The 12,165-nt window shown below is 35.8% G+C and overlaps 1 protein-coding gene across 1 annotated transcript; it reads right to left on the bottom strand.

Annotated features, from left to right (window-relative positions):
* Positions 1-9,989: 9,989 nt before the first annotated feature.
* On the bottom strand, positions 9,990-10,978 carry LOC128160134 (uncharacterized). Its single transcript, XM_052823412.1, has one exon. It carries the CDS (start codon positions 10,922-10,924, stop codon positions 10,046-10,048), a length of 879 nt encoding a protein of 292 aa, XP_052679372.1. The 5' UTR covers positions 10,925-10,978; the 3' UTR covers positions 9,990-10,045.
* Positions 10,979-12,165: the final 1,187 nt, after the last annotated feature.

The following is a 12,165-nucleotide window of genomic DNA, read 5'->3' as shown; positions in this document are numbered from 1 at the left end:
ACATGTAATGCATTGCAATGCATTACCATTACATTTAGTATTACCCCAAGCCTGATACTCCAGACAGACGGACAGATACACAGACGGACGGACGGAGGAAAAGGTAATTCCCTTATACTCCTCAAACTATGTTTGCGGGGGGGGGGGGGGGTAATAACTATCAAGTATCAGAAGAATCAATGGTAGTGCTTCTGTTATACGTAAGAATAAATTCACATGATCTCTTTCCCTTATATATATGACAACCACAATTTTATAATATCAAAATCATGAAACTTTTATATGTATATGCCATAAAATAATTATTATATAAGCTTTAGATATCACTGGATATTGATAAAGCAAAGTTTCAGTATTACACGAAACTATATCTGGTTATTGGTCTCTGACAATGTTTTGGACGAAGCAAATCAAAGAGAAGAAAAGAAAGAAAGAATGGAAAAGGACACAAAGAAACATGGCTCTTTAAAGTGGTCATCTTTGGTTTTAATTGCTTTTGCATTTTTGTAAATTACAATGTATTCATATCTTTTAAGACGTTGCTCGATAGCATTTATGAATTTGAACACAAAGGACAAATCACGGATAAGATATTTTTTTTATTTCTAAAGAACATTAAAAACGATTTTTCCTTTAGGTGGTAACACATGTAGGTGAACGCCGTCGTTGTGCTTTTATGATATCATGAAAAATTGAAATTGTGTAGGACTAAGTAATAAGAGATGACCAAAAAATACACACAAATGTATGCTATACTAGAGGTTATTTAATTCTTCTTTTTAAAAAAAAAAATAAGTCATTTGAATCAATAATCCCCAAAATACAAATAAACTGCAGATATTACAATTTTATTACAAATTTTGTTGAAAATAACTATTGAAAATTTTCATTACATGCTTAAGTGCGATAAATTGAGATATACATATCCAAGTTACTAGATATATGCTCAAATGATGAAAACTTGATTTGCTGGTACAGAAATGCATTGTGCTCACGCGCAAAATCCCAACCAGATTGTCCGTCAGGAAAACTTCTCACACGAAAAACTACATCAGGTGGCTCAAGTATCACTAAATATGCCAAAGATTGCTTCATTTTGTACATGTTTCTGCAGGGCGAAAAATCATGCATTAACGACATTTTCGGCAAAAATAAAAACACTCCCATCGTTGCTGAAATAAACAAAGTCAATGCAATCGAACTAAGGACAACAATTCAATCGCTTATTGAAAGAATATCGAACTTAGAAAGCATGGTTAATTCTAAGGATAAAACCATTAATTCTCTAACTTCCGATCTACAATCGCTTCAATCACAATTTGAACAGCTTCAGTCTGATCACGAACGTTTGCATGCAGAATCAACGGCCAAATTTACAAAATATGACTCTTTTCAAAAACTCTCGTCTGATATTTTCAAACGTATGGAGACAGATCATCAAGACTGTCAATCCTACAAATCAAAAACAAATGATGAACTAAAAAGGCTCTCAAAAGTTAGCATAAACTTCCAAAAACAACTCAGTTCAATAAGCCCATGCAAATCTTACGCCAGTACTATTAGTAATAATAGTCCCGTGAATAGCAGCAGTAGTGAAATTGAAAAGATACCATCACAGGCTAATGATTGGCCACAATCATCAACTACAGTATCCATTGAAAAAGTTGTTGCTGAAAAGGTGAAAAAATTACGCGAAGGCTTAGAACCATCGGACTTAAATCAAACACATTCAAAATTCCCGACGCACTCACCGCAAAATAAGAAATCCCCTTCTCGGACGTCTAACGGCTCACCTATACATGTAAGTGACAGCCCGCATAACGGTTTTACCCCGTCTCGCCTCAATGATCACGATACAATTCGACCACGGGTGTCGCATTCCGACAAACAAAAAACAGTAAACAGTAACGTGACAGTAGGCGGATCCCGAGAGGCGTCGGACTCTAGATCGGTGAAATACGACGGAATGTCTTGCGTCGTTACACTTAAGGACAAGCAAAACTCGAAGACAACCACAAGAAAAGAGGATGTTTTCGTTGGTGTTACTTACCGTAAGACAGCTAGATACTACTTATCGGGGATAGGGAGAGAATCGTCAAGATCTGGAATAGCTAATTACATCGAAAGCAAAGGTGTAAAGATAACTCATTTAATGCTATTTCAACCCAAATACAACCAGTCTCGTCTATCCGCAAAAATTAATGTCCCACTAGAATTCGATCATATTATCGAATCCCCAAACTTTTGGCCTGAAGGCGTACGCTGTAGAAAGTGGATAAGTAATCGAGAATGGGAGCAAAAATGTGCTACACAGCGCGCTTCTGAGGACTGGAGCACTGAATACGACGAAATATAGAATATCAAAATGAGCATAATAAAAACCATTGTCCTTAGTTTACTGCTGCTAGCACTCTCATTTCATTTAGCAATAGCGATTCCAACAACATCCTCACTGCTCAAAATCGTAACGTGGAATGTTAGAGGCATCATCTCATCCACTTTACCGGTCTGTGCGTTACTGGATAAAACTCAATGTGACATTGCAATATTTTCCGAACACAAACTTAATAAATACTCAACAACCTATTTTGACAGTATTCATCCCCATTATTTCAGTGTTGTTAAACTTCACTCAGATTCGACTTACAACCATCCATATCCAGAACTAATTCACGGTAAAGGTGGTGTATCTCTTTTATTTAGAAAGAATCTTCGATTCTCCGTAAAAGAAATTGAAGGAATTCAAACGGACTGCATTGTGGGTGCTAAGATTATACTTAAAAATAGCCCCCCTCTCTATCTATTCGGCGTACATCTCCCAGCTGATAGTGACATAACTTATTATCAATGCACCGTTGATATAATGCACAGTTTATATGATCACTACTCCCAGTATGGACAAGTTATCTTTGCTGGCGACTTCAACGCTAGTCTGCTTCGTGAGCTACATACAAACAATATCAAGTCAGCCATCCTTTGCAAGTTTGTAGAGCGATGCAATTTTCTGACCCCCCTTGTTGACTTTTCTGTTTCTGGTCAATCGTTCTCATTTATTCCCAAACAAACTATGTTAGACTACATATTGCTCAGCCAGGACACATGTATAGCTAAATGCCACTACGAAATTCTTGAAGAAGGATCCATATCTTCAACATCCGACCACCTACCCGTCGTGTGCAACTTAGAAATACATACCAAAAGAACAAACTTGCAAGACTCTTGTTCTGTACTTCCAGCATGGCACAAAGCGAGTAGTGAAACCATATTGGAATATAAATTACGCACCAACGTCGAGTTACGAAAGCTAATCGATGTCAACATTGCGTCAAATGACGACATTAAAGTATACAATGAAACATTGATAGATATTCTATCTACCTCAGCTTCATCTTGTATTCCTTCATCGCGAACTAGCCCATATACAAAGCCTGGCTGGACAAAAGCTGTTAAAGAACTCCATGCAACAGAACGAGCAATGCGTCGAAAATGGATGCAAGAAGGCAGACCAAGAGGCTGGCAACACGATACCTACCGTAATTACAAACGCGCCAAACGTGCTTTCAGAAATGCTCACGATAAGGAATATGAAATCTTTATTCAGTCTGTCTATCGCGAAATAGACGAAGCCGCTGAACTTGACCTGCGACTTTTTTGGAGACTCATTAAGCAAAGACGTCCAAGATCTTCTCGATTTTATCCTGAAATCTGTGATGCAGCCGGAGAAAGCCACACAGAACCAAATGAAATTGCTAATGCATTTGCAGACTTTTATGAAAACATTTACCGTTTTAGCGAAAACGACTCTTTTGATAACGACTTTAAACATGTAATTCATTCCATGTATGATCAAATCAAAATAAATTCTATTGACAAAGATCACATATTTCAAATCTCAAGCGATGATGTCATCACTGCCATATCCTCTTTAAAACAAAGGAAAGCGCCAGGAGCCGACAATATCACAAACGAACATATCTTATATTCTGACAATCTCATTGTTGAATGTCTATGCAAACTGTACAATGCAATTATTAGCATCGGCTACGTCCCACCCCAATGGAAACGAGGTCTTATCGTTCCGATTCATAAAGGAGGCTCTAAGCCTAAAAACTCTTGTAACAGCTACCGTCCAGTAGCCTTGCTACCAAGTATTTTCAAAATATTTGAAAAAGTGTTATCAATCAGAATATCCTCTCTGTCCTTATGTAAACCGTTTCCAAACTTACAACAACAAGGCTTTCAGAAAGAACTAGGTTGCCTCACTGCCTCATTTAACCTCCATGAAACACTGTATCACAACCTAGAAATGGGTAGTAACGTTTACATAAGCTTTCTAGACACAAGCAAAGCATTTGATACGGTATGGAGGAAAGGTCTCATGTGTAAATTGCATAAGCTAAACATTAGAGGAAAGATATGGAACATCATTGATGACTGTCATCAGAACACCGAGAGTGCAGTTATAGTCAACCAAACTAAATCACGCTGGTTTCCAGTCCAACAAGGCGTCAGACAGGGAGGCGTGTTGTCTTCCTTCCTATACCTAGTATTCATCAATGACCTGCTAGACGAACTTCAATTAGTACATTCTAACCACCCAATAATATTTGACAAAAATTACCATTCACCAGCCCTTGCAGACGACATAGCCTGCATCGCATTATCTCCAAGCGCTCTACAATCTATGCTTGACACTGCCTCTACATATGCATCCAAATGGCGATTTGAATACAACGCATCCAAATCATCCATTCTCTCATTCCGCGCTAAAAAACAGAAACCACTTGCAGAAGTAGACATTTACTTAGGACAATCCAAAATTCAATGTGGAATAGATTATGAACATTTAGGTATACCCATCAATTCAAATACAAAATCGAAATCTCGAATTTCAAACGCATGCTCCAAAGGATGGAAATCCTTCTACGCTTTGTCCGATCTACATATTTCTCGTATTAACCCCGCGACGATGGCTCACCTCTACCGGTCAGTAGTATTACCATCTGTCCTCTACGGGTGTGAAACCTGGAACCACATGACTAAAGAAGACGTAAGACGTCTTAACTCTCTCCAACACGGAATCTGCAAGCAGATCTTTAACCTACCAAAACCTACCAGATCAGATATAGTCGAGCAATACATGAACATTCTACCAATCAAGGCAGAAATTGATACTAGAAAACTCCTCTTTTTAGGAAGACTTTGCCGGATGAACACTGAATTCCTTCCCAAAAAGATCTTTACCTCACGCCTGTTCTCCTTCCTGTACAACCTAAGTGAGACCCAGATGGGCTTTATTCCTGACGTCCTACAACTTCTCCAGACCTATCAACTTACAGATTACCTGAATACATGGCTTTCGGATGGATCATTCCCGTCAAAATCCGCCTGGAAATCGACGGTACGCTCATCTGTCTATACGCACCAAACTCTACAACGAATCGAACGAACAGCATACGATCCGGACTTCTTTCGCTTTAATGCTGTTTTCAGCACCTCTAATCCATTTATTATGTGGCAATACATCAATTCATATAGTGAAATTCAAAACCTCAAATTTACTTTCAAACTCATAGCTTCCAAACCTCTACAGACTTCGATAGCTTGTGTGTTGTGTGGACATTTTGTTACCGACGTATTTTCGCACGCTACCATCTCTTGTCCGGCATTAACAATACAGCATTCCAATTGGTGGAACTCGTTGACAAGGTCTTTTACCGTACACCTGGAAGCGGAACTCAGCGGCCTTCCGGAAGACGACCTTTTCCTAATACTCCTAGGAAAACAAACACTGACAGTTCTTTCTCAAGCGGAGGAAATAGAGTTTAGGAAATTGAACTCAAGACATGTTGTGACTTCTTGCGCGGTCTATAACAGACTCCTTGGGTAGCTCAATTCACAGCTCCCACCCCATCAACTTATTTAAAACTTTCTTACATTCAAAATATATGTAAATAATCTCATCCCTACATGTAATTTCATTCCTTATTACTACTTATATGTACATACATATCTTCATTTTATAATTTTGACTCGTTGACTGTAATTTACTTGTTGTTTGTATTATTCTAATCTCCATAATGGAGGAAATAAAAGATGAATGAATGAATGTGTACTAGTACATGTATTTTGAGACGGTTTCCAGGAAAATCAGACGATAGATTTTCATAAAACTGAATAGGTATGCTTGAGTCAGTGTGCATAACATATGGAAAAATAAAGAGATTTTCTATTGTATAATCAATATCGATCTCCTACAGTTCTTCCTACTTACTGTAGTAATAAATTAAGGAACTGGATTTGCATATTTGATGGATTCGGCTGCAAGAATCGATTCAAAATATTGGTGTTTTTATTACCAACCCGGGAAAACCTCATATTCCGCAAATCTTCACTAATACGTTTGGTATTTGGGTAATTTTTGCCATGTTTTGAATCAAATATTAATGGTGTTTACATAGTTACCGTACATCTTTCAAACGCCAACTTTTTCTTTCCTCTTTATGTGTCTCTTGAGTCCATTGTTTAAAATTCATTATTACTTAAACATAATTAGCGATACTGTAAGTCCTCTTAGATTGTTTAGCAATGAGAATATTCAATAAATATACCTGTAATGTATCATTTTTTTAAACAATAAAATGCTTTCTTTGGTGATTTGTGCGAGAAATGAAGGTGGCAACACTGCAGAAAAATACTTAACCCGCGTTAGCGGGTTTTGTAATTTTTTTCTGCAAAGATCGCCACCTTCATAACCCGCATGAATCATCAAAGAGAGCATTTTATTGTTTATATATTACATCTCTCTTTTAACAAATTAATCAATTGATTGTAAAAAGTAAGTTAAATAAATTAACTAAACCACTGTTAATCTACATCAGTACGTTAGCTAAAAGAAACAGCCAAATCGTCTCCTATGGGAATTTGAGTCCGACATCATCATGATTATTTCGTGCAGTCCGTGATTTTTCTTAGGTTGCTATAGGTTTCGACCAAATCGATAAACGGGGCGTGTAGATTTTAGTCCTGTCAGTTTCTGTAAAGCTATGAATTAATGAGTTTTCGTAAGATACTCGGTAGATGTAAATATTATGGTATTCACATGTACTAACACATGTAAACAGAGTTCATCACTACACCTTTTCTAAAAAAGCACCACTTGCAATATTATGTCATGATGGTTTATAAAAAGGTAGGTTATTGTCAGTACAATATTTCGAGTCGCCCCAGTTCTTGAAATTGAACCTTCGACATTGGGTATTGATCCAAGTTTGGTCATAAGCTATTGCGTTTAAGTAGTTTCGGGACGATATCTCGAGTCTTTTGTTTTCAAGATCATAAAGACTTTGGGCTGATCAAGAAAAAAAAGGGGGGGGGGGGGGTCCAAGGGATTAATGGTTTTGCCCATGGGGGGTTGGGAGAGGCATATTTTTGATACTTTTACAATGCGAATCTAATGAATTTAAATTTTCCGGGGATAGGGGGTCCTGACCTCACCGAACCCCTCTGGATCAGCGCATGTAAACAATGTTAAGTAACATGAGTACAAAAATACAACTATATATAATTTTCAAAACTTTTGTTACATTATTGCTGAAAAATACCGATGGAATAAAAACTTATTTTTTAGAGGGTGCTATCAAATATTATATTGGCAGCTCTCGTGCAACTTTTCTATTTTGTGGTAATCATTAATTCTGAAATACATGTATAATAGAATACGAAATATAGAGCGGCGGAAATGGCAAAATACATACCAAAACAATACGTTACATATTTGATTCGTAGTGTAATCGCAGACAAAGACATTGGGAAATGTAAATAACGTGTGACCAACGGCATAAAGAACACACAATGATACTAAATTTACGACAAACTGTGTTCATTGTCGAATAATTGAGGATAAAATTAAAGAAAACAACGGTTTTACACAAGACATTCATAAAAGGAAATCAACATACACAATTTATTTTTATTAAAGTGAATGTCACTGATTTTTACTTTTGAATTGATTGTTTTTAAATGTCTTATTATGACAATGGGGGCTTTAACTTGTTTTAAAATGTCACATAACAAAATTTACTGAGTACAGCTGCACTATTTGTATTCTACAACGTTCAGTGCTATAAATAGCTAGGATAACTGAATAACAGATGTTTTGAACATGGAAGACGCAAATTTATTAAGGTATATTTTTGTTGCAATAAGTTATCTATGAGAAAAGCAAAATGAAAATCAAATAAACTACATGCCACAGTTTTGATCTTTGAACTATTAATGTTATTATATAATACTGTTTTATGTTTTACAGGAAAACGAATTTGCTATGTTTACCAGATTGCGTTTTATTGAAGATACTAGAATATATAGAACTTAAATTGCTACTGCAGGTAGTGAATCGAATTTGTCGTCGATTGAATGATTTGATTGTTCAGTGTTCGTCTCTATGGAGAATATTTGATTTCAAAAATCCGGCGTTAATAAATGGCGAGAAACTTAAGGGTATTTTGAAACATTCGCAGGGATTCGAACGTTTTCTTATTGGATTTTGGCGCATTGATTGTAAAATTGAAAAGTTGAATGAAATATTCCAACAAGGATTCTATGGATCTCCAAATCTATATTGGATGGATTTATCAAATTGTCAGTTATCGTCTCTGTCGTTTTTGCCTTTTGTTCCAAATCTGCAAATTCTCTGTCTTGCTCACTGTACAAACCTGATGGATAAAGAACTAAAATTTCTATCACAGTGCAAATATCTGGACCAAATTGATCTTTCATTTACATTCATTACAGGCAGAGGAGTCATTCAGCATATAGTGACAAATCATAATATAAACCTCACATCATTGGACATGAGAGGTACTCAAGTGTCAGTTGAGAACTGTTCCTCTATCCTAAAACGTTTTTCAGAAACTTTATTGTTTTTTTCAATAAATAGACCACAGTTTGATACGGAAAAACAGCATCTAGAAGAAATAGTAGCAAATTATTCAGATTGCTTCATTTCTTTTTGAAAAAAAAAAACCATTTTTGTAAAGAACACTGTCGTAACTTTCAAGTCAGTTTTGATTTTTTAATTTAGTGTTCACTGCATGCGTCAAACATGTTATATAACTAATATTATATTACATAATAAACATTAAAATGTTGGTTTTTTTTTTAGATTAACTGAGATTTTGTCACTGTCACTGATATAGTCCAGGAAGTAAGGGATTCAGAACGACACACTTTTTAAATGTCGTTATCTGTAATGGAAACACACTTCATATACATTACTTTACCTGCATGAGTCATTTCATTATCCTTAAAGATGTGATCGGCCTTAACTCTATTAATATTCTAATCATTCAAATATAAGGGCATGTATCATGAAAGTACCTTGAAGATCTGTCTTACAAATAGAGAATTATAAGACCACATTTAGACCCCTGCTTGTTTATTACAATTTTTAGTCATTTTGTTTTCAAAATGCTCTAGTCGTTACAATTATTTTAAACGAATTCAAACATACAATCCATAAAGTACACCCTCCTTTCATCACAAACCCTGACCCAGGGGCAACAGATAGCAAATACTGACTAAACTAGGTTGTGTATTATACAGGGCATCAACGACTAATCGATAAAAATATGCCATGCCCTCTATAAAAAGCCACAAGAATAGGGTGTTTTATCCGAAAAAATCTGTAAAAGATATGTGGCGAATTCGTGTACCCATAAGAACCATGCACTTGCATTAATGTCGACATAGTTCCCAAACAATCAAGCCACTAAGCGGATATAGATAATGGGTTACCCATTCAATTCCTCTTTCTAAGATAAGATATTAAATAGAATACAATTGATAAACATTTTTTTATTAATTACTATTTAATTATGATTATTATTACGTATGAGGCCATTTTGAATTGTAATTGTAACCTGGTTCGATCGACCAATCGATCATTTGAGAGAGAGAGAGAGAGAGAGAGAGAGAGAGAGAGAATAAAGTAATTAGGATATTTTATCTATGATATTTTTTCTGACATTTGTCTCTTTCAAAGTCACATTTTTTTGCTGCTTTCAACATGGTACCGTCTTAATTCAGGAGACAACTTATGAACCCTTGCTAAATGTGTAGACAGCTGAAAATAATCACGAGAACAAATGTGACAAGTTAATTTTCTGCGTCGCTTGACATCGGGTTTGATCGCATCCAAAGCGTCTCCAATTTTCAAACTGCGGCCTTCCAGTATCATTTTCTGCCGTTGACCTTTTTCGCTTACTCCATGTGTAGTTATCAAATGATTTGAAAGTTTCTTTAAATATTTGTAACAAATTACACATACTCCACTTCTTTCAGATATTCTGCGTTTTGGAAGTTTGTAAGTTATTTTACCGGTCTTCAATCGTCGGGAGTAAATCCATTTAATTTCGTCAAGCTCTGCATTGTTGGAACTGAGCAAACACTTTGCTGGGTTTAAAGATGAAAAATAATCCCAAAATAATTCCTCTCCGACGGATATATTAGTTGCCGCATATATCGCAATTCGGGGATTCTTTCCGTTCTCAACAACTAGAGGCCGAAATAATTTAAGATTCGGATTTTTTGCATAATTAATCAATCGTGCTATCCCAAATTCGAACTCCCTTGTTGCATCGATAAGGTACTTTTTACCTTCAACACTAAATTCAAGACAATATGAAAGTTCACCATTCTTTTCATAAGTAGCATGAAGAGCACGGAACTCGTGTTCATCGTATTCTTTACAAGTTCCTTTGTACTCGATCACATAATCACCTTTTTTAAACGTTTTTTTCGAAAAAACCGATCTCCCTCTCTGTGATACTTGTTTCACTAAGAAAGTTTGTTGTAAATATTCGTTGTTTTCATCTTTGAGGCCTCTTATCATAATCTCTGAAGCAGATAAATACGGAATCATTTTTACTTTAGTTTAGAGAATGTCATTTCAATGAACTGCATGGGCTGCTGACTCAAGAACGATAATTCAGCACGGCCTATCGAAAAGCAGTAAGTTGCGTGAAGACATTCTGTGTGAACTGTAGTGTATGTATTTGAAACGTAAAAACATCCTTAATCTGAAATCATGAACGGATAATATGAACTGCAATTCAGAATATAAAAAGGGAAGAATATTAAAATTATATTATGATCTTTTGAGAGATGGAGTTAAATGTGGGATTTATTCCAAAATATCTCGATTATTGTTTCGTGAAAATATAACCGCAGGTCGATGGTTTGTGGCAAGAACAATTAAAACCTTTCTTTCGGTTGGGAAACTTTATCGTGACAAAGGCTCTGGAAGGCCTAACTTATTGTCGGCTAACCCTAACATTCAAAATATAATTGATACCAGTGTAAAGGAAAATGATGAAATAACTGCTAAAGAAATTCAACAAATTTTAGAGGATTGTGGATATACAATAAGTATAGCTACTATCAATAGAATCAGGAGAAATATCGGTTGGTCTATCAGAACCACCCGTTATTGTCAACTTATTCGAGAAACAAACAAACCAAAAAGATTACAATGGGCTCATGACAATATCAATAATAACTTTCATGATGTCATATGGACAGATGAATCATCCGTTGTCATGGAACAGTTCAAGAAACGCAGTTATCGAAAGAAAAATTTTACTCCAAAACGAAAACCAAAACCGAAGCACCCGTTAAAAGTGCACGTATGGGCAGGCATAAGTCGACGTGGTAAAACACACGTGTGTATCTTCAATGGCATAATGAACGCAGATTTGTATGTTGACATTCTCGCAAAAACACTTATTCCTTTTATCAAAGAAAAATTCCCGAATGCTCATCGTTTTATGCAAGACAATGATCCAAAACACACATCTAGAACAGCAAAAATGTTCATGGAAGAAAACAACATAAATTGGTGGAAAACTCCTGCAGGTTAGATCACATTTACAACTACATTTGTTCAGTGATATAAGTCAAGTGAGTTGAGTTTACTTTTGTCCCACTAAAGACTTTTTTTTTTAAGGAGGAGGAGGAGGCATTAAACTCGCATATTTAACACATTCCTAAAATTAGTCCGGTTTTATATTAAGAAATTTAAAATATGAAGGGCAATTTCAAAGAGAATATATTTCGTTCCAATGCAAATTTAAGTTTCAAATTGCATATATCCTATTTCATTCT

Source organism: Crassostrea angulata, chromosome 8 (genome assembly GCF_025612915.1).
Source record: "Crassostrea angulata isolate pt1a10 chromosome 8, ASM2561291v2, whole genome shotgun sequence".
NCBI classification, from domain to species: domain Eukaryota; kingdom Metazoa; phylum Mollusca; class Bivalvia; order Ostreida; family Ostreidae; genus Magallana; species Magallana angulata.
Note: the sequence above shows the minus strand (reverse complement) of the source record. Positions and strands in the feature narration are given on the sequence as shown.

Bases quoted from the DNA above. Each gene is read 5' to 3' on its own strand.
- LOC128160134 (XM_052823412.1), bottom strand. From the start codon at position 10,924: ATGATTCCGTATTTATCTGCTTCAGAGATTATGATAAGAGGCCTCAAA.